Source organism: Palaemon carinicauda, chromosome 26 (assembly GCF_036898095.1).
Source record: "Palaemon carinicauda isolate YSFRI2023 chromosome 26, ASM3689809v2, whole genome shotgun sequence".
Lineage (NCBI taxonomy): Eukaryota > Metazoa > Arthropoda > Malacostraca > Decapoda > Palaemonidae > Palaemon > Palaemon carinicauda.
Window position 1 is genome coordinate 101,581,755 of NC_090750.1, and position 22,613 is coordinate 101,604,367.

The window sequence follows — 22,613 nt, forward strand, 5'->3', positions numbered from 1 at the left end:
CGTACTTTTACACACACACACACATACGTACTTTTACACACACACACACACACGTACTTACGTACGAATAGAATGGTAAGGTAGAGAACGTGAGGTTTTCATATACCATATATTGTACTATACAAAAACGAATCTTTTTAAAGTATAAATGAACACAGCCTATGTGTGAAAACCTTGAACATTTGACAAGGAAAAAATAAAGCTTTTATATAAACTGTTAAAAAAAATAATGGTTTAATATACATACATACATATACCAAAGGCACTTCCCCCAATTTTGGGGGGTAGCCGACAACAACAAGAAACAAAACAAAAAGGGGACCTCTACTCTCTACGTTCCTCCAGCCTAACCAGGGACTCAGCCGAGTTCAGCTGGTACTGCTAGGGTGCCACAGCCCAACCTCCCACATTTCCACCACAGATGAAGCTTCATACTGCTGAGTCCCCTACTGCTGCTACCTCCGCGGTCATCTAAGGCACCGGAGGAAGCAGCAGGGCCTACCGGAACTGCGTCACAATCGCTCGCCATTCATTCCTATTTCTAGCACGCTCTCTTGCCTCTCTCACATCTATCCTCCTATCACCCAGAGCTTTCTTCACACCATCCATCCACCCAAACCTTGGCCTTCCTCTTGTGCTTCTCCCATCAACTCTTGCATTCATCACCTTCTTTAGCAGACAGCCATTTTCCATTCTCTCAACATGGCCAAACCACCTCAACACATTCATATCCACTCTAGCCGCTAACTCATTTCTTACACCCGTTCTCACCCTCACCACTTCGTTCCTAACCCTATCTACTCGAGATACACCAGCCATACTCCTCAGACACTTCATCTCAAACACATTCAATTTCTGTCTCTCCATCACTTTCATTCCCCACAACTCCGATCCATACATCACAGTTGGTACAATCACTTTCTCATATAGAACTCTCTTTACATTCATGCCCAATCCTCTATTTTTTACTACTCCCTTAACTGCCCCCAACACTTTGCAACCTTCATTCACTCTCTGACGTACATCTGCTTCCACTCCACCATTTGCTGCAACAACAGACCCCAAGTACTTAAACTGATCCACCTCCTCAAGTAACTCTCCATTCAACATGACATTCAACCTTGCACCACCTTCCCTTCTCGTACATCTCATAACCTTACTCTTACCCACATTAACTCTCAACTTCCTTCTCTCACACACCCTTCCAAATTCTGTCACTAGTCGGTCAAGCTTCTCTTCTGTGTCTGCTACCAGTACAGTATCATCCGCAAACAACAACTGATTTACCTCCCATTCATGATCATTCTCGCCTACCAGTTTTAATCCTCGTCCAAGCACTCTAGCATTCACCTCTCTCACCACTCCATCAACATACAAGTTAAACAACCACGGCGACATCACACATCCCTGTCTCAGCCCCACTCTCACCGGAAACCAATCGCTCACCTCATTTCCTATTCTAACACATGCTTTACTACCTGTGTAGAAACTTTTCACTGCTTGCAACAACCTTCCACCAACTCCATATAACCTCATCACATTCCACATTGCTTCCCTATCAACTCTATCATATGCTTTCTCCAGATCCATAAACGCAACATACACCTCCTTACCTTTTGCTAAATATTTCTCGCATATCTGCCTAACTGTAAAAATCTGATTCATACAACCCCTACCTCTTCTAAAACCACCCTGTACTTCCAAGATTGCATTCTCTGTTTTATCCTTAATCCTATTAATCCTATTAATGGTTTAATATACCATTGTTAAAATTATCAAAAGGTTAGAGAAAGATAAAGCTTGCTCAGAATGCAAGCAAAACTCGACATTTTTTCAGCTGGACTCAAATAGTTAAAAGATAATTTCATTGTTGATATGGAATTTCTCCTCAAATAGGCTATTTATTAAAAAATTGTTGTTAAAATGTAAGGTAAGTATCGTCCGGTTACATTTATCAGCTACCGTACGTAGGCCTACCAATGTACTTGAAAAGACAATAGATTTTGATATGTTTTGTTGTGCTTGACTCGTAGACTTGGAAAAACATTGCAGATACAGAAAATTTATTTTTAAAAACTAGCGACAGCATAAATGGGGAATAGCATAATTCGGGACTGTACTCTATATGTCATACCTTTGGATATTCCAGCTCTGGAAGAGCCTCTTAGGGCATCGTTCTTGAAGAAGTGGGTTAACGACAGACTACGTTCTCTGTCCATTTCTATGGGAGTGCACCCATAGGTCCCTGGATACTGGAATTCTTAGCCCTGTTATACTTACCGTACATATTTAGTTAACCTAGCTCCTTCTCGTGACATTAAACATCTCGTCTAAGATAATGGTCGTAATTTAAGTAAAGAATGAGAGGTAAAATAGACTGGCCTTTCTACTTTTTTCCTCCCCTTCCTTGTGGTGCAGCAATTCCTCCATTATGTGTGGGATTAGATGCTAGATGCAGGCAAGCCACATGATCACGCATCTGTTCTCAACAAATAAGTTATGTTTTTTGTAAAGTTTCTTGACAAATAAGTGCTCTTTAGAATTATTCCTCCCATTCTGTTTCGAAGTATCTCCCCTCATCTTCCTATATGAAGGGAAGGATGACCAAATGTAATGACAAACCAATTTTTTTGTAAATGACCATACTTTCTGACATATCTGTAATGGTAGTGATGTAGACTAAACACATTCCTCATATTCATGTACATGTCATTAAGAGATTGTCAGAAGTTGTGACTGTTATTCCTATACAGGATCAAAGTACCTGAACATTTCCTGGGGAAAATAAAGCAGCTAGTTGGTAATATATATAGGGACCCACCTAAGGACAAGTCTCTTGTTAGTATTAAAAGGCAAGATTTGTAGGAACAAATCACAAATTTGGAAAATCAATTTGTATTTTTCCTAACTACAAACCTGAAAACATATAATCCTATTAAAGGACTCGTGTATAGTTTGGAAAAATGCCATTTCCCTCAAGTAATTAGTGATATTGTCAAAGTCCAAAATTTTCACATTCTTTTCAAATATTGTCTTGTATATTACTGAGGATTTGAATGAACTTGAAGGGTGGCTTTGTCTGGTATGTTTTATGTAAGCTCTTTTGTTTTGATATTACAGTACCTTATTTTTTTTTTTTTCAGTCCTTCAACATAGTTGATATCAAACCAACAAATATGGAAGAGCTGACAGAAGTAATCACTGCAGCAGAATTCCATCCCCATGACTGCAATGTGTTTGTTTATTCTAGCAGCAAAGGAACCATTCGGCTGTGCGACATGCGACAGGCCGCTCTCTGTGATAGTCACGCTAAGAGTAAGTTTTTTTTTAATATGTTCATTAGATTTCATAAGGGAAAGTTAACACTCATAGTTCACTGTTTGCACATTGTGCAGCATACTCTATGAAGGTTACTAAGGACTGAAAATGAATTGAGTAAAACTAGAATAAAATTGTCTCGTATTTTCACTGAACATTATCTTAGTTTCACTCATATTCATTTTCAGTCCTACATTTCAGCATTCTTTACTCAAATATTCTATCATCTTTGGCAATTCCTTCCATGATTCACTAATCAGAACTATGTCATCTGCAAATCTTTAATCCAGGTATTCCCCAGTAATGTTAATTCCTACTTTTCCCCAATCTAAAGAATTTATTTTAGGCATACTGTGAATAATTTTAGTCATGCTGTGAATAATTTTAGGGAGATGGGGTCTCCTTATCTAACTCCTTTATCAATCTGAATTTTTTCTCTATCTTCCTGGGTTAAAAAAAAATCATGATGGTTTTGCTGAAAGAGATATGAAGTCCATTTATTTGATTCAAATAATTTATTTTTAACCAATTTTTGTATTTATAGGATTTTTTTTTTCTATATTTATTATTTTTTGTCTTATATGGATATTTTTAGGTATTAAACTTGATCAGTGTTAAATGAAACCATAGTTTGATGGGTATATTATGGGAAAGTTACAATATACATACAGGTATACCTCACCTTATGTCGGTAATTGGTTCCACGAGAGACGATTTGAAGTTGAAAAACAACCAAAGTTGAATTTACTTGTCACTAGTCTAAACCACAAATAGCCATTCCAAGTTCTGTATTTTATTTATAAATTTAATTATAAAAATACATGGTTAATAAGAATCTATCTTAGCTTGTAGAAAAATAAATTTTTCTAATTTAGTACCTAAAATGTAATCTAATTTTTCGAATAATTATACATCCATGTACTTCTAAAGGTTTACAGTTTAGTATGTTTACAGTACATTGCTGGCTCTTTATTTGTGAATGTGGTTTGCCCTAAGATAGTATAAAAGAGATTTTGTACAAATTAAAAAGCTATTAAACCCTTTTACCCCCAAAGGACGTACTGGTAAGTTTCACAAAAGCCAACCCTTTACCCCCATGAACGTACCGGTACGTCCTTGCAAAATAATGCTATAAAATTTTTTTTCATATTTTTGATAATTTTTTGAGAAAATTCAGGCATTTTCCAAGAGAATGAGACCAACCTGACATCTCTATGACAAAAATTAAGGCTGTTAGAGCAATTTAAAAAAAATATACTGCTAAATGTGCTGGGGAAAAAAATAACCCCCTGGGGGTTAAGGGTTGGAAATTTCCAAATAGCCTGGGGGTAAAATGGTTAAAATGATGTTGCAATAGTATGAAATAAACTTATTTGTTAGATTTACCAATATTTACAATCAATATCTTTTATGTTGTGTACGTAGATGACTGGAGATCCACAGCGTCAACAGCTGCACTGCATTGTCTGTTGCTGTTCGATTACACATTTTAATAGGAAACTGGTCGAGAGTTCGTTGAACTCTGCTCTTATTATGTTCAAGGTATATATGATATTGAGGAAAATCATATCAACTATACTCTGTTGAATATATGAGAGCATGATTGTGATAGTGTTTATCTGACACTTTTGATAGAAGCAAATGTTTCTGTTAAATTTGTTCTGAGTGTGTTTAGTAAGGCACCTCTGAGATAACTAATAATAATAGCCATAAACGAAATGTACGAAAACCATATTCCGTAACAAATTGGTGCTGATTAATTTATATTGAATGAGTTTAAAAGAATAGTCTTTGTTATTCTCAATAGTCTTGAGATTAACTGATCATAACCATAAATAATAAAAGGTAATTGTTGAATGTATTTTGTATAATTTTATATACTTTTATTCTAATTTATTGAACAATAATATGATTTCATGTGCTGTTAATGCTTCAAATGATAGACAGTTGAACTATCATAGAGAATGCCACTGTTAAGATCTTGAAGACTGCTAAAATGAAAATACAGTCACAGCTCTTTTCATAGTTTGTTCGCTATGATTTAGGTTATGTGAATGTTTACTGTAAATGTAAATATGGTTTTATATATTTTAATACTTATTTGTTGTAAAGTAACACGTTTTATGTGATTTTAACACTATTCCAGTGATTTGACTTCATTACTTATGGCGGATAGACGGAAAGTTCAACAAAGTGACTCCAAACAGGATTTTTATTTTACCATGTATTTTTAACAACCGACGGAAATTCAAAACCAACGTAACTCGAAATAATGTACACCGAGGTATACCTGTGTATATATACACACACCCAAAGACTGACCATTGTGATTTATTTTTTGTAAATTTTACGCTTTTCTTGTTATTGACCATATCAGGCACTATTAAGCATCTGTCCTAATCAAAAAAATTTCAAATGTATGAATGGCTTGACAAAGAAATAAGAACATATGTTAGAGGCGTACAGTAAACATGTATTTAGGAAAGCAAGGAAAAAAGAAAATAATATACATATTTTGCAAGTCATTCTTTGTAGAGTTTACGTCACGTGTCTTGACGTCATATTCTGGCAGAAGTACGCTGGCAAACCGAATTATTTCCTTTTGCCTTGTTACCGAGTAATCTTATTTTACAATTCCCATGATGGAAACACCGAGTAACGATATCAAGAGTTTTAGTTATGAGAATAGTACTACTTACCGTAAATTTAAAAAAAAAAATGCTAGAGACTGCTGTGTATGTAGGAAGGGTGACTCATTTGGCTTTTGATCAATAGCTTTATATATAGGAAGGGTGCCTCTTCATCTGCTTTTGAGAAATTGCCATCTATGTAAGAGGGGTACCTCTTCATATGCTTTTGATATATTGTCATGTATATAAGAAGGGTGTGTCTTCATCTGCTCTATTAATTGCCATGTATGTAAGGAGGGTGCCTCTTCATCTGCTTTTGATAAATTGCCTCATATGTAGGGAGGGTTCCTCTTCATTTGCTTTTTATGTAGGAAGGCGCCTTCTTCATTTGCTTTTGATTAATTGCCTTGTATTTAGGGATGGTACCTCTTCTGCTTATGAGAAATCCCCTTGTATATGAGGGTGTCGTCATTTGCTTTTGATAAATAACCTTGTATATAAGGAGGTTGCCTCTTCATCTACTTTGGAAAAGTTGCTTATTCATCTTTTTGTAACAAGGGGGGGCCTCTTCCTCCAGTTTTAACAAATTACTATTGTGTGTGAGAGGGTATCCGTCATTATTTTGTTTCAATAAATTCTTTTTATGTAGGAGTCTACTATTCATCTGCTAGATAGAAATAGCCTCTTACGTAGGGGTTGCATAATTTCATATAGTTTTAGTGATTTGGATTGTTGCTATACTGCCTTTTGTAAATTGCTTTGTATGTAGAAAGGGTGTCTATTCATCTGCTTGTAATGAGGGATTGCCTCGTATTAACAAATTGCTCATTGGATATAAATGTTGGCAGAGGGTGCCGTATTGACTTAAGGCAAATTAGCTCATATATGTAAGGTGGTGGTATAAGTTAACTCGTGTTATCCACATGTTTAGTATTCAATGATTTTTTATAATGCAAAAACACTTGGTTTATTAATAGGAAATTTTTTACTGCAAAAAAAAAAATCGCCAAAGATTACAAATCAAAAGCACCAAGTTTAGCATAATGTTAAAAGCACAAGTCAAAATGGGGGTTAGGCAATTAATGCTGTACAGTATTGAAAATTGCCCAAGAATGCAAGTTCAAAAAGGGAAATTTAGTTACAACTTGTCAAATACCTCGTAATGTTAAAAAGCTAAATTCAAAATGTGAAATTTAGCATTAGAAATCAGGAAATTTTGTACAGCACCATGATAAAAATTGCCAAAGAAGAGGTGTCAGTATGTGAAACAATCAAAGATTAGTGAATAATAGGGTATACACACATACATATACCAAGGCACTTCCCCCAATTTTGGGGGTTAGCCGACATCAACAAAGAAACAAAAACAAAAAGGGGGACCTCTACTCTCTACGTTCCTCCCAGCCTAACAAGGGACTCAACCGAGTTCAGCTGGTACTGCTAGGGTGTCACAGCCCACCCTCCCACATTATCCACCACAGATGAAGCTTCATAATGCTGAATCCCCTACTGCTGCTACCTCCGCGGTCATCTAAGGCATCGGAGGCAGCAGCAGGAGTATAATAGGGTATAAGTTTGGAAATTCTATCAGCGATACTCTTTATTATATGTATGATAATTATATTAAGAGCATATTTTCAATATTGTCAGGTGACAAACCAAAAAAAAAGAAATTGCTAATTTGTGTAGTTGAAAAGTTCTTTAAATTGATAATAGAAATCTATATGAATGCTTAAATGAATCTTGATTAACATGAAAAAAACCATGAATTTTTTCAAACTGCTGGTACATGCTGTATACATTGTTGTTAACTAAAACTAGAGATCAGCTGACAAAATCGAATACTTACTATCGAACATAGGTTTAAATAAAGAGTGAATTTATTGTGTAGCATTCAATTTTTGTCTCCTGAGATATGTACGCATTGTGTATCGTCTATGAGAAACAGAAAAAACTTTATTCTTTTGCATAAGTGGTAACTAATTGTAATAGATATTAACAAACTGAATACTATGATAAGCTGTAATATATTGGTGCTGATTTAATATTCATCATGAAAATGTTTTTAATAAATTAGAAAATTATGTAAAAGATATTGGCAGCTTGAGATCAGCTGATCACAGCCAAAAGTAAAAAAGTCAGGAATTGTAGATTGTTAAAATGCACGGGAGTTAAGAATAAAACTGCAATATTGCTTTGGTGAAGCACAAGTAACTTGGTCTTGATTTTTGAAAATTTGAATGTTGTCGCTAAAACTAGTGGTTAGGTTACGAAATCAAATGCCGTATTTTAAACTACAGTCTAAAATTGATTTATGCAACTGTAAACTTTTTTTTAGTGTTGTATTTGGTACAAACTACCTACGGTTGAAATTTTTGAAATTGTTCATCACATTTTTGGGTAGTGTAATGCATATAGTTTGTGTCAAATCGTTTTTTTCATGAAAATAATTATCCTGGCTTAAATAGCCGTTTTCTATATGTACGTAACCGCACCAGATCCCATTGGCATACTTTTTCTAATCTGGTTATGTATTTTCTTATTCTTTTTCAGGATTAGAGAGAGGTTTCTTTCTAGTTCAGTTTGCCTATATATTTGACCATTTTATCTGATGGTATGAAAATCATAATCTCTTAATTTCTTTTTACGAGGAATAGCAAACAAACTGATTTAGTTTTGATTTTATCATTTCTTTGTTATGAGTATGCTAGAATGAGCGTAAAATGGCAGAGATGATGATTATATAGAGCAAAAGCATGAAGTGTATCTAGAAAAAAGAAACAGATGAATATGTTGTATCTAATCATATAAACACTTAGAAATTGCCATTTGTATACTGTATGTTTGTTTTCATTTTGTGTACATTTATATATTCATTGTTTGTCTGTTATGATTATGTTGACTTGGTAATTATATAGACCAAGTGATCTGTGTGGTACCTTTTTATTTCACATGCTCGAGGTTCTGTTTTTCGTCATTAGCAATTGGTAATATGTTCAGAATTTAATACAAAAAGTTTCCTTTGAAAACCCCCAAAATATGAATAAAAATGATCATGGGTATAAAAGACATTTAATACCAATGTTATTGGTTTATGCGATATCACTTATAATGTCAGAGATGGTTTTTAATTTGAATGTTAGTATAGAATGCGTTAAAGGGCTTCTGGTGTCTTGCAATCTACCTAATTTTTGTTGGTGCTTTAGATTAGTTTTAAGGTGTCTTGAAGATGATTTTTTAATGCTACTTGAAGCATCTCCCTAACTTTTCTATTTTTAGGGGACACTGATGGTTACTACTGTACAGTATTATATTTTTTATCATTTGAAGGGATTATTCATTTATTTTGCATGGTCATGTGACCACTTAAATTTAATATTCCGTAGTACATTTGTTATTGTTTTCCAATAATGAAGTCTTTTCTTGCAGTGTTTGAAGAACCCGAGGACCCCACAAATCGTAGTTTCTTCAGTGAAATAATATCATCTATTAGTGATGTTAAGTTTTCCAACAGTGGTCGCTACATGATTTCAAGAGATTACTTGTCCGTTAAAGTTTGGGATCTTCATATGGAAACTAAACCCATTGAAACTTATCCGGTGAGTGCGTTTTTGCGTCAGTTATGGAGGCATTTGGGAATTTGATTCTTTCCTGTTTATATATTTATGAAGTAATAAAAATTCCATTCAATACAAAGTTGTTCAACATGAATACAAGCGCTTGTCCTTTTAAGTAGGAGTAAATGTCAGCCTCACTTACCCTGCTTGAAAAACAAGAACATCTTTCTTGGAAGGCAGCAAGTTTGTAAGGTAGGTGGTTGTTACCCCAATCTCCCACATGGGCTGATTCCCTATTCTTATTCTTATACTGCAACTCCATCTATTACAATTTACCAAAAGTACAACTTAAGAAATTACAAAACATAATAACCAGAGGAGTAATACTGATAAAAGGTGTCACACCTAGAGAAAGGATCACCCCTATACTAATTGGTTTACACTGGCTGCCGATTAAAGGGAGAATTGAATTTGAAATATGTATAACCCACTAAATTATCAGAACCGGTCGTCCAAAATACTCAGGAGAACCTGATGGTTCAAACTATTGGAACCTAGATATCTGTCTACTTTAGGCTCCAGAGCCTTTAAATATGCAGCCCCAAGACTATATAATAAGCTCCCATGAGGCATCCAAATGATTGAAGACAATAAGGCTTTCAAGAGGAAACTGAGACTTATTCTGTGAGTCATTTGACAGAGCCGACTCAACAGTAAATGAGCAATATGTGATATGAAATGTTCAACACTATGAAGGAGTAAGATAAAACGACAGTGGAGGTCCTGTAGAGAGTGAGGTTCCCCTGCTGTGTGGGACCGGAAAAGCAGCCGTCAAAGTAAAGTTAGTAACTTTTACCAGTTGACCCACTCCTATGACTCGAGCTGACCTTTGTGGTTTTTCCCAACCGTGTATTTTCTTGTTGTTTGTTTTTTATCTGTACGTTCAGTGATGTAATATCCACGTCAGATGAGGTAATGGCCTTACAGTACTGTGAGGATATGAGAGTCTATACGAGGTTGATTTCCATTTGTCTTGCAACCTGAGAAATGCCCAGTGTTGTTTCCGTCAATCTACCAGCAATGTAAGGACTGGCCAAATGAACAGTGGACCCGCTACAGAAGGATGAGGAAGGTAGCGAAGGGGGATCGCTCGCCTTCCAAGATGGCAGAAGCAGCCGCCGAATGTAAGTTTTCGTTTCCATGTTTGGTTTCACATGCTTATCGCCAGCTACAGCTCCAGTAGAAGGTGCGTGTGTAGATGTTAGCCCCTACACGAGTACCAGGAGCACAATGTGAGGTAATCCGCTGGTCTCCCTAGGTGGCGGTGCCGTCCCTTCCTCGATGACACACAAGGAGATGCTTTAGCTGGTTGTAGGAGGTGATTTTGGACCGTGTTAGGGCTGGCGTACCAGAGGAGGAAACTACTCTTGAAGGTACTCGCTTTTTTCATTGAGGGGCCTAAGAGATGGGAATCCCCTTCCCCTTCATCACCCAGGTTCACCCCCTTTGGGCTCCGATTAGAACGTTTTGAGATCTATATCTCCTAGGAAGAATGCACAGAAGGCATTTGTGTTTTCGGTGAAGAGAAGAAAAACATTTTTGGACCCAATGTTGTTCATTGATTTGAGGAGAAAGAGGAAGGCTTTTAAGATCCAAGTTTCTTGTGATCTAAATTGGCTTCTCGATTTTGCGCGCTCCTCAAAAGACGTAGTGCACAAAAGGAAAACCCATGCAGTCACCACACAGACACATGGCAACATTTCCTGTTTCCTCACATGCCATCCTTGGGTTAAGACTAGTGTCCTAACCTAGGCTACCTGTGCTCTCTGCCAAGAATGCAGAACATAGGGCTGGGGAGGGTATGCCACTACTCCCCACCCCAACACGCTGATCTTCTCCTCTTCAGTGGGAAGGCGAGCTAATCTCTCCTTCACCCCTTTGACCATTAGGAAGAAGCATGCCCCATAGCAACCCCCTAGAAGGAATAACAGCTCAATGAGTCTCGTAGTACCTTCTCTTGGTACTGGGCTCAATGTGAGCAGCACTCAGCCTCGGCACAGTAGACCACTAGTTACGAGGGGTGATGACCTGCAAAGGCATTGAGAAGCTACTGTGAGTGGATGTGAGGGCCCCACTAACAGAACCTCGTTAAGAGTTGTCATGAAGATCGAACAGGGAGAGATCGTTCACCTACAAACTTTTTTAGTGGAGGGCTCCCTGGAAAGTACACTAGTGGTGAAACCTAAGAAAAATGTGGCCGCGAGGGATTGCTCGGAGTCTCCCCTGGTATTGAAAGCATCATGTCTACATCACCGGATCAAGTCCAGTATTGAAGGAATGAAGCCAGACAGGACTGAGAAGAGCACCCAGCAAGAAGAAAATGGTCATGCTAAAGATCATATCCAATCAGTCCCCTATAACCCTGGACCATAGCACAGAAGAGGAAAGTTAGAACCTTCCCAAATGACATTAAAGCAGGTGATTATGGCGATACTTTCATCTCCATTTCCGCAATTATATATAGTTTATGAAAACAGTTGCGTATGCAAAATTTACCGATACAAAACTTTTTCCTTAAAGAATAAACATCTGTCTAATGTGGTCCCCAAACGTCTCATATTTTAACTAAATCTACTGGATTTTACATGAAATGAGCAACTATTAACGGTCAAGTTACTGTTTGATCTCTGACGAAACAGTTGTTAAGGTGCTCTTTTCAGGACTTTTATTACATGAACTACATTCCAAAGAGGAGGTCTGACTTCTGTTTGAGGGCAAGTGTGCTCGAAACTTCATATGAGGAGAGAGAATTCCATCGAGGAGGAAATGTTGACTCCACTCGATTTAAAGACTATGCTTAAGGCCATGTGGTAGCCTTCACGAGTAAAATGTTAACACTGGGATGGTGGGACTGAGAGGAGTGATACCCTTTCCGTGACACCAATCGCAAAAGATGGTCCACTTCACCTGTTAGACAGCAGAAGACGACTCTTGGAGGTATCCTGACATTCTTCTCGCAACTGGTTATGAAAAGCCTCTTCTTGAAAGGAGTTGTGGTATAACCTTCAGGCGTGAAGTCATAGCACACCTACTGCTTTGTGCAATATCTTTGTGTGGGGGGAAAGGGGGTGGGGGGGGTGGGGGCTTCCTCGGTGTGTCTGTGACCAGATAACAAAGGTCTTGGAACTGCTCTGCATGCTGCCATATCTATTAGGGTCATCGAGAGATCTTGCGATGCCCTTAACTTGTTCAGAAGCTTCCGGTTACTAGGCAGAAGGGGGAAATGTATATATGTCCATGTTGTCCCAGTGGTGGTTGTGTAATGGCCATTCCCCACTATGTTTAGAATTTTTGGAGTGTATATTTTCTCGGGCCTGTGCGCTTAAGATACTCTTTTTGAAATCGTCTGTGTTTCACAGAAATCCTTGGGTTCTGTTATAAATTTGTCTGTGATGAATGATGGCTGTGTTCTGGCCCCGACGTGTTTCTCGCTATACACCGCAGCAATGCTCAACGAGATTCCCCCAGACACACCCTCAGTCGACCTACGTTTCCGCATAGATGGAGGCGCTTTCAACCTCGCTAGACTCCGCGCCAGAACAAAGACCACCTTGTGTGCAGTGCGAGAACTGCAGTATGCTGACGACAATGCCACCCCAGGTCAGACGGCAGAGGACCTGCAGTCGTTAGCTGATGCATACAACTCTGCCTACGAACGTTTTGGGATGCAAGTCAACTCAGACAAAACCAAGACCCTCGTCCAACATCCACCAGGACTGATGCTCCCCAACTTCAATACCACAGTGAATGACCAACCGTTAGAACAGGTGGACCAGTTCTCCTACCTAGGGAGCATCCTAACATCAACTCCCACAAGCAAAAAGGACGTGGAGAACAGGATCAGGGCAGCCCACTCCGCCTTTGGCCGACTCAACTGCCGCGTATTTAACAACCACGCACTGACAATGACCACCAAAATAATGGTGTTCAGGGCAGTAGTCCTCTCCACGCTCCTGTATGCATGTGAAACATGGACGCTATATAAAAACGATATTAAAAACCTAGAACGCTTCCAACAAATGAAACTGAGGCAGATCTTGAAAATCCCCTGGGAGAGCCACACCACCAACATTGAAGTCTTAGAACGTGCCTCGCTGACCAGCGTGGAGGCCACCATCATCCACCACCGCCTCCGCTGGATAGGACACGTGCATAGGATGGATCCATCTAGGCTCCCAAAGAAAATATTCTACGGAGAACTGACCCAGGGCACTAGACCACGAGGAGCCCCGAAAATGCGCTATAAAGATCAACTAAAGCGCACCCTGGCTCTAACTGACATCGATCCTTCCTCATGGGAAGAAACAGCCAGGGACAGGAAAACCTGGAGGAGTACAGTACACCATGGCACCGTGGACTTCGAGGAGAGGAGGAGACAAAATGAGGAGGCTAGGAGGAGAAGAAGGAGAGAGCGATTAGAACAGCCCCGCCCACCACCTACCCTCCCTTGTGAACACTGTCCGCGACTCTTCCACCACAGACTAGGACTTAACAGCCACATCAGGCATAAGCACCCACCCCACAGATAGGAGGCTGATGGCTAACGACAGAACCCAATACTCGGACACGAGTGGGCGCCGACGACGACATTACCATGTTAATCATAAGAGCCCAGTTTCTAAAGTTGGTAGACAATTTTTCCGTATTAGCAAAAAGATAGTAAAGTGAAAATTTTGATGGGCATAATGGTGATTACGTGAATGTAATCTTTAGTGTTATTGACTCTACTTTTCATATATATGCAACTTTAAATTTCTTATTCCTGATCTAGATATTAATCTTTGGCACTGTCGTTCAATTAGTTCATCATGCATGTTGCATAAGATTTTTCATAACTATGACCATCCTTTACATTCAGATCTCCCTGGACAATACTATTCTGTTCGTAATACTAGGCAGGCAGTTAATTCTAATAGCCAGGCCTTCTCCATCATGAGGCTCAATACTACACAGTATTCTAGAAGTTTTATTCCAGTTGTTACAAAGTTGTGGAATGATCTTCCTAATCGGGTAGTTGAATCAGTAGAACTTCAAAAGTTCAAAGTTGGAGCAAATGTTTTTATTTTGACCAGGCTGACATGAGTCTTTTTATAGTTTATACATGACATATCTATTTTGACGTTGTTACTGTGTTTTAGAATGATTTATTGTTAATTTGTTCCCATCATTTATTTATTTCCTTTCCTCACTGGGCTATTTTTTCCTATTGGAGCCCTTGGGCTTATAGCATCTTGCTTTTCCAACTAGGGTTGCAGCTTGGCTAGTAATAATAATAATCTGTTGTGTTTGACCTTGAAAACTATATTGTTGCTTGTGCAGATGAGGATATTCACCATAAATTAATCCCAGTGTAGGTGTAAAATTGCGAAATCTCTTAATAGTTGGAATTAATCGTCGTCAGCATCAGCCGTAATAAGTCCACTGCAGGGCAAAGTCCTCGGGCATGTCCTTCCAATCCCATCTGTTTATGGCCTTTCTATGCCAATCTATAGCCACAAATTATCTAAATTATCTTGGCTTATCAATCCATGCTTTTTTTGTAATCTCTTGGGACCCATTCTGTTATTCCTAATGTCCATCTATTATCTGTCATCCGCATTATATGACCTGCCTATGTTCATTTCTTTTTCTTACATGTTAAAATATCCTGTAATTCAGTTTGTTCTCATATCCATGTTGCTCTTTTTCTGTCATGTATTGTAATTTCCATCATTAATCTTTCCATATCTCGGAGATGTAACTAGTTTATGTTCTAAGGGTTTAGTAAGGCTCCAAGTTTCTCATGCCTTAATCCTGGTAGGACAATCAGATTAAAGGCTTTTCTTTTTAGAGGAAGTGCCATTTTACTTTTCATAATTTAATTTTGTTTACCAAAAGGTCTCCATTTAATTTTGGTCTCATGTTTGGGGGAAACACTTGAGGGCAGTCCTAAGTATGTATATTCATTAACAATTGCCAGAAGTTCATCCATAACCATTGTTTGTTGTGTGCATTTTCAGTGAACATTATCTTAGTTTTATTCATATCTATTTTCAATCTTACATTTCTGCTTTCTCTATTCAAATCTTCTATCATCTTTTGCAATTCCTTCCACGATTCACTAAACAGAATGATTTCATCTGCAAATCTTGAAAGCGTTGAGATATTTTCATTAATATTAATTCCTATGTTTTTTCCATCTAAATCCTTAGAAATTACTACTAGGCATGCTGTGAATAATTTAGGAGAGTGGGTCTCTGTCACTTTATGTAGTTTTAAGATTTCTATACTAGCCGTATAGATGTCTCCTAGTGTTCTAACATATCTTCTATTCCTTGTCTTTGAAGTGCTTTCATCACTGCTGAAGTATTGACAAAATCAAACATGTTTTTATAGTAGTAGGTTGGCCAGGGTCCTTTTATTAGCCAGACAGTATCTCTTCCTTGTTATGCTTATTTTTCCTTTACTTACGCATACACCGAATAGTTTGGCTTATTCTTTCCACGTTCTCCTCTGTCCTCATACAGCTGACAACACGGAATACCAAACAATTCTTATTTGCTTCAGGGGTAAACCACTGCAATAGAATTGTTCAGTGGCTACTTTCCTCTTGGTAATGTAGAAGAGAGACAATCTATGGTAAGCAGCTCTTCTAGGAAGACACTCCAAAATCAAACCATTGTTCGCTAGTCTAGGGTAGTGCCATAGCCTCTGTATCATGGTCTTCCACTGTCTTGAAGATATAGAGTTCTCTTGCTTGTTGGTACACTCGGGCACACTATTGTTGTATTTCTCTTACTCTCCGGTTTTTAAGTTTTTATAGTTAATATATGAAAAATCTATAGCAAGGTTGTTACCTTTCTTGAAATATTTTATTTTTGTTTTTTTTTTTTACTTGTAGTTCATTTATTTCCATATTTCCTTTCCTCACTAAGCTATTTTCCCTATGGCGCCTTGGGGTTATAGCATCCAGATTTTCCAACTCGGGTTGTAGCTCAGCTAGTAATAATAATAATAATTATAAATGCCATACATAATGGTTTGTCATGTTCTTGATTTTTCCGTTAGTTGGTTAATTACATGGATATGGTTAGTTGAATACCTGCTGCTAAAGCCTGCCTGCTCTCTTGGTTGATTGAAGTCAAGCTGTCGAACCGGAATTAGTATGTGGTTGCAAATTATGGTGATGTAAATTTAGTTAAACCTTTACAAAACTGCATTATTGTTTGAAGAGCTGGGTCATAAGATCCTCCCTGCTCAGTCAGTTCTTGATTGTAAATTCACATTTGAGAAGCATCTGTTTTCTTCCTCAAGAATTTTGAGACATGTCAACCTTGAGGGTATGTTTTAGCTCTTTTATTCTGCCATGTTTTAAACATTTTCTCTTGTCTGTTCATCAGCAACCGATTCATCTTTAATAGGTCTATTAAATGTCTTATCCTTAATGTTAATATTGATCTGTACCATTTTACAATTAGCTTTGTTTGAAAATTTTATAGTACTAATCCTTTGCGTTCAGATCTTCCCAGAGTATACCATTGACTGGGAAATACACAATATTAGGCATGCAATTAATTTGTAACAGTCTGGGCACCTTTTTGATGTCCCAATACTACACACACTAAGTTTTATTCTTGCTGATATCAAATTGTTAGATAATATCAAACATTCTAGAATTTCAAAAGTTCGAACATGGTGTAAAAACATTTTTTGTTGAGAAGAGTGGGAAGTCTTATTTTATATTTTATCCAACATTTTTTATTATTTTCTGTTTTGTTTTTTGTCTGGGGTTCTTTCCTGCTTGGGGCCATAGCATTTTGCTTTGTCAAATAGGGTAACATGTATTTATATAAAGGTAATAATGATGATGATTTAATGGCTCGATGGAAGACATTCTAATGGCTCAGTGGAAGACATTCTTTTAGAATAATAATTTTTCATGATGGGGGAGTCAGAATAAGCTGTGGAGATGTAGTAATTCCTCCTAATGCATCTTTATTATAAAGCATAAAAAACTCAATTCTCAAGTTTTATGGGTATAGTACTATGAATAGTAAGTTACATATCCATGTGAGATGAATGTTTTAAAATCTTGTAATGTTCTAATAGTTTTAACCCTTTTACCCTCAAAGGACGTACTGGTACGTTTCACAAAAGCCATCCCTTTACCCCCATGGACGTACCGGTACGTCTTTGCAAAAAAATGCTATAATTTTTTTTTCTTCATTTTTTTGATAATTTTTTGAGAAAATTCAGGCATTTTCCAAGAGAATGAGACCAACCTGACCTCTCTATAACAAAAATTAATCCTGTTAGAGCAATTTAAAAAAAATATACTGCAAAATGTGCTGGGAAAAAAAATAACCCCCTGGGGGGGGGGGGGTTTAAGGGTTGGAAATTTCCAAATAGCCCTGGGGGTAAAAGGGTTAATGGAAAAAAAAAAGAAACAAAAAAATTTTGCCTGAATTATACAGCTATGGCTAATTTGATTAAGTTTACCTCAGTCCTTTTGACTCAAGAGGTGTAGAATAGTGTTTGACAGTTGTTGGTATATATGTTCCATGGAAGTGTTCCACTTTGAGAAATTCAGACAAGACATACAATGGGTTTTGCAATCATTCTGTTAAAGATTGCCCCTGTCCATGGCCAGTTACTGTCATTGATATGAGAGTTTTTAGTTTCTCCTGTGTATGGTTGGGCACAGGAATTCCTTGCACACCTCCCTTTGAGGAAGTGCACCCTGTCACACCCTTACTGGATAGCAAGTTCATATGTGTCACCTGGCCCACAACCTCTGCCATCTCTCCCTACATTGCTGTTTGGTTACTGTGCAGTAAGGGTGTAACAAGGGCCACTTCCTCAGAGGGAGGTAGGCCAGTAATTCCCGTGTCCACCTGTACATTGCATATGCACAAAACTTTAGTTAAAGTCCCCTAATTTTGTGTCTGCAGTCAGCCTAAACATGGAAACTGTCCAAGGTGTTGAATTTTCAAAAGGTCACTTGATAGCCCTGATAGTCGTGTCAATTGTGTATAGTAATTGTTAATGTATTTAAATATCTTTTCAGGAATAAAGTTATGAAATGTGATGGTCTGTTTATGGAAAGCTCTATTCATCAAAAAATGTATTGATTTCCTATTTGTTTGGGGTTGCCACATTACTTTGTCCACATATACATTTCGTATGCTCAAAATTTCAGTAAAAGTACATTTCATATGTTCAAAATTTCAGTAAAAGTACATTTCAGTAAAAGTACATTTCGTATGCTCAAAATTTCAGTAAATGTACATTTCGTATGCTCAAAATTTCAGTAAAAGTACATTTCATATGCTCAAAATTTCAGTAAAAGTACTTTTCATATGCTCAAAATTTCAGTAAAAGTACATTTCATATGCTCAAAATTTCAGTAAAAGTAAATTTCATATGCTCAAAATTTCAGTAAAAGTAAATTTCATATGCTCAAAATTTCAGTAAAAGTACATTTCATATGCTCAAAATTTCAGTAAAAGTACATTTCATATGCTCAAAATTTCAGTAAAAGTACATTTCATATGCTCAAAATTTCAGTAAAAGTACATTTCATATGTTCAAAATTTCAGTAAAAGTACATTTCAGTAAAAGTACATTTCGTATGCTCAAAATTTCAGTAAAAGTACATTTCGTATGCTCAAAATTTCAGTAAAAGTACATTTCGTATGCTCAAAATTTCAGTAAAAGTACATTTCATATGCTCAAAATTTCAGTAAAAGTACATTTCATATGCTCAAAATTTCAGTAAAAATACGTTTCATATGGTCAAAATTTCAGGAAAAGTACATTTCATATGCTCAAAATTTCAGTAAAAGTACATTTCATATGCTCAAAATTTCAGTAAAAATACGTTTCATATGCTCAAAATTTCAGTAAAAGTTGCCCTAATTTTGTGTTTATTGTTAACCTAAACATGGATAGTATATTCCGAACCATGGCCACAGTGTTGAATTTTTAAAAAGCCACTTGATAGCTTTTGGAGTTAATTGTGCATAGTGGGTGCTGAGTATGTATTGAAATATCTTGACAGAAGAACAAATTGTGAATTATGATGGGGTGTCTATAGAAAGTTGTATTTGTCAAAGTGTACTGGCCTACCTCGTTTTCCCCAAATATTTTTTTTTCAAAGTTGATAGTAATAAAAGACATGTCAAAAATATTTGATTTTATTACATGATGAAATTACATTGACGTTAAAAATAATGTATAATTTTATTCTTTTATTGCCACAGGTGCATGAATATCTCCGCTCCAAACTATGTTCGCTGTATGAAAATGACTGCATTTTTGATAAGTTTGAATGCTGTTGGAGTGGGAATGACTCTGCTATCATGACTGGCTCATATAATAACTTCTTTAGGATGTTTGATAGAACCACTAAAAGAGATGTTACATTGGAAGCATCCAGAGATACAGCCAAGCCTAGAACTTTATTGAAGCCCAGAAAGGTAAATATTTTTATCTTGTGGATTGGTTCATATATGATAATTATTTAGATGGTTTAAAATGAGTGGCCTGGTAACATTTTTTTGTACTAATTTTGCAGTTGAACAGTTTTACCTATTTATTAGAACCTGATCTGTCAGTCATTAAACCTGAAATAGAAAATTTAGTATCACGAAGCAAGATTAATTAAGCTGTTTTTATGTATTTGTTCTTTTATTTTCATTTATCCATCTTCCAATTTAAGAATCTAGTAGAGTGAGTTAGTGGTTTAGTCAGTCAGGTCAACTTGTTGAGTTGATAGATCTTTCAATATTTATGTGGCCCATGGGAAAATCACTTTAAATGAAATGGATCCTTGGTAGTGAAAATGGTTGGAATTGCTGCTTTAGACTAATTAAGTGTACTTTTTAATGACAAAACATTTTCTTGAGTTATTTGATTAAAACGTTCTAATTAAATCTTGAAGGTTACAGTAGTCACGCTACATGTAGTTTAACACCATAATTTTTTCAATTTTACCAAGATCTATTGTTTATGTAGTCAGTATACCTCGAGTATAAAGCTAGTGTAAAATGTACCATCTTTTATAAAGAAGTTTGATAACTACACTATTATCAAATATTTTCATGTTTCATTTTATTGAAATCTTGTCTTATAGTAATTATTTCCCATGAAAGGTTTGTACTGCGGGGAAACGGAAGAAGGACGAGATCAGTGTTGATTGCCTCGACTTCAATAAGAAAATCCTACACACAGCATGGCATCCACATGAAAATATCATAGCTGTTGCTGCCACCAACAATCTTTACATATTCCAAGACAAATTTTAGCGATCCTTCAATGACTAGAGCTTAGGTAAGTAAGTAACATTTAATTTTGTTCAATGATAGGTAAATTGAAACAGCACTTGGTAACTTTTTAATGATCCTGTAATGTGAAAAAGTTTGAATCCATAAAGATTGGGTTATCTCAAGGTTAGGAACATGAAAAAATTGGATATATAATAGTTATATTTAAAATTAGTTCAGTAGAAGAATTGTAATTGAGGACAGTTTTCAAAGTGTTGTTCATATATTGTACGACATTTTTTGATGAAAACTTTTCACATTTTATAACTCCGTGTGTGACAACTTTTATCCTCGTTAATAGACAACTCTAGAGTGAATGATGATATTAAGAAAGATTAGTAATTAATCATGCAATGATGTTTAGTAGCTTTAAAGATAATTAAAAAAAGGGGAATAAAATCTTTTATATAAACTCAAGAGGTAATTTGAAGCATTCTGTAGACCATGCATAGAATAGAAAGTTGGTTTTTAATTTAAATTTTTTCTTGTTAGTAATTGTAAAAACCATGCAAGTTATAGCTAGAACCATTTAACAGGTTAGAACACCGGTGGAATAATTACTTTTTGGTTAACTAAATGTACAAGAGTACTGAAGTGAATATTGTAGTTTAAATGATTGTTATTGCTTTACTATAATTGAAAAGTAGAGACAGTGTCTCAGAACTCAGTAAAACATTTGAATGGATATCCTATAAATAGTTGTCAGTTCCCTGCTCTGCTATTTGGCCTCTGCAAGGTCCATGAAGCGTAAGATGATGATCTGTGGAGTGTTGTGGTTAAGTCCCTTGATTATTGTAAGTTGACCATAGACTTAATGCTGCTTTGTTCCCCTACTAACAAACTTTCAGCTATTTATTTGGATATTACTTCTAGCAGTAACTGGAGGCAGCCATTAGATTTAAGTGTGAAGTGGCAACCCTACCTAACCACTGCAGTGGGTAGGTAGGGGTGTGGCCGGGGGCTACCAGGCCACCTATATCGACTCACGGTTCAATGAACCACATCACTTTTTACTTTTGGCTGGTAGAGAGTGGACGTCTCCCTCCTCTCCTTTCCCAGCCACCTATATCTTCTCGCGGTTCAGTGAACCACATCACTTTACTTTTGGCTGATAGAGTGGATGTCTGTCCTCTCTCCCTTCAAGGCTTAGCCATTGACCACTGTTGGTTTGCGCTCATTCTTGTCTTTATAGATATGACTTGTTTCTACACGACACTCCATTACAGTGTAATGTGGTGGTTTCAGATGTCGATGTTTGTTCGGCGAGTATTTGTCTGAAGGAGAATTTTTCCTGCTCGTACATGGTCTTCCCTTCGGGGTATGCAGTCGACGGGTTTGGATTTTATGGACTCATTAAGGGACTCGACTAGAGCTAGGTCTAGCCCCGTCGGGAAGACCGGGTCGCATACAGTGGCATGGCTACGGAGATTCCATTACCGACTTCCTTCACGACATGGTGAGAGTCAAGTGAAGTTTATCTCTTTCCTCTTCTCAAGAGTCCTATTCTTGTCATGCTCTCATAAATTGCTAACTAAGGAAATCACGCTTTTCGGCTTAGGCAATTGAGGACCTTTGCTCATCCATCAAGCATCTCCTCTAATCGTTGCTCTCCGTGGAGTTTTGAGGCAATTACCAATAAGGGGTAATAGCTCTAAACTGTAGCTCTTCTTCTGATCCGGAAGACAGGTCTTTCCCAGTGTGACACTCGACCGAAAGAGATGTTCCCTATGGGTCTCCTCCCTCAA

The 22,613-nt window shown here is 37.0% G+C and overlaps 1 protein-coding gene across 7 annotated transcripts in view; it reads left to right on the forward strand.

The window, feature by feature from the left end:
- Nucleotides 1-22,613, forward strand: part of tws (protein phosphatase 2 regulatory subunit tws) — a 183,569-nt gene that overhangs the window by 155,340 nt on the left and 5,616 nt on the right. For 4 of the 7 annotated variants that reach the window (XM_068350023.1, XM_068350024.1, XM_068350021.1 and 1 more), the window contains exons 7-10: nucleotides 3,144-3,315; nucleotides 9,378-9,547; nucleotides 19,807-20,022; nucleotides 20,698-20,875. In XM_068350023.1, the coding sequence (XP_068206124.1) occupies nucleotides 3,144-3,315; nucleotides 9,378-9,547; nucleotides 19,807-20,022; nucleotides 20,698-20,850 (711 nt within the window). In that variant the 3' untranslated portion in view covers nucleotides 20,851-20,875. Of the gene's footprint in view, nucleotides 1-3,143; nucleotides 3,316-9,377; nucleotides 9,548-19,806; nucleotides 20,023-20,697; nucleotides 20,880-22,613 lie in introns of all 7 variants that reach the window. The other 3 variants (XM_068350022.1, XM_068350026.1, XM_068350025.1) reach the window with 1 other exon arrangement.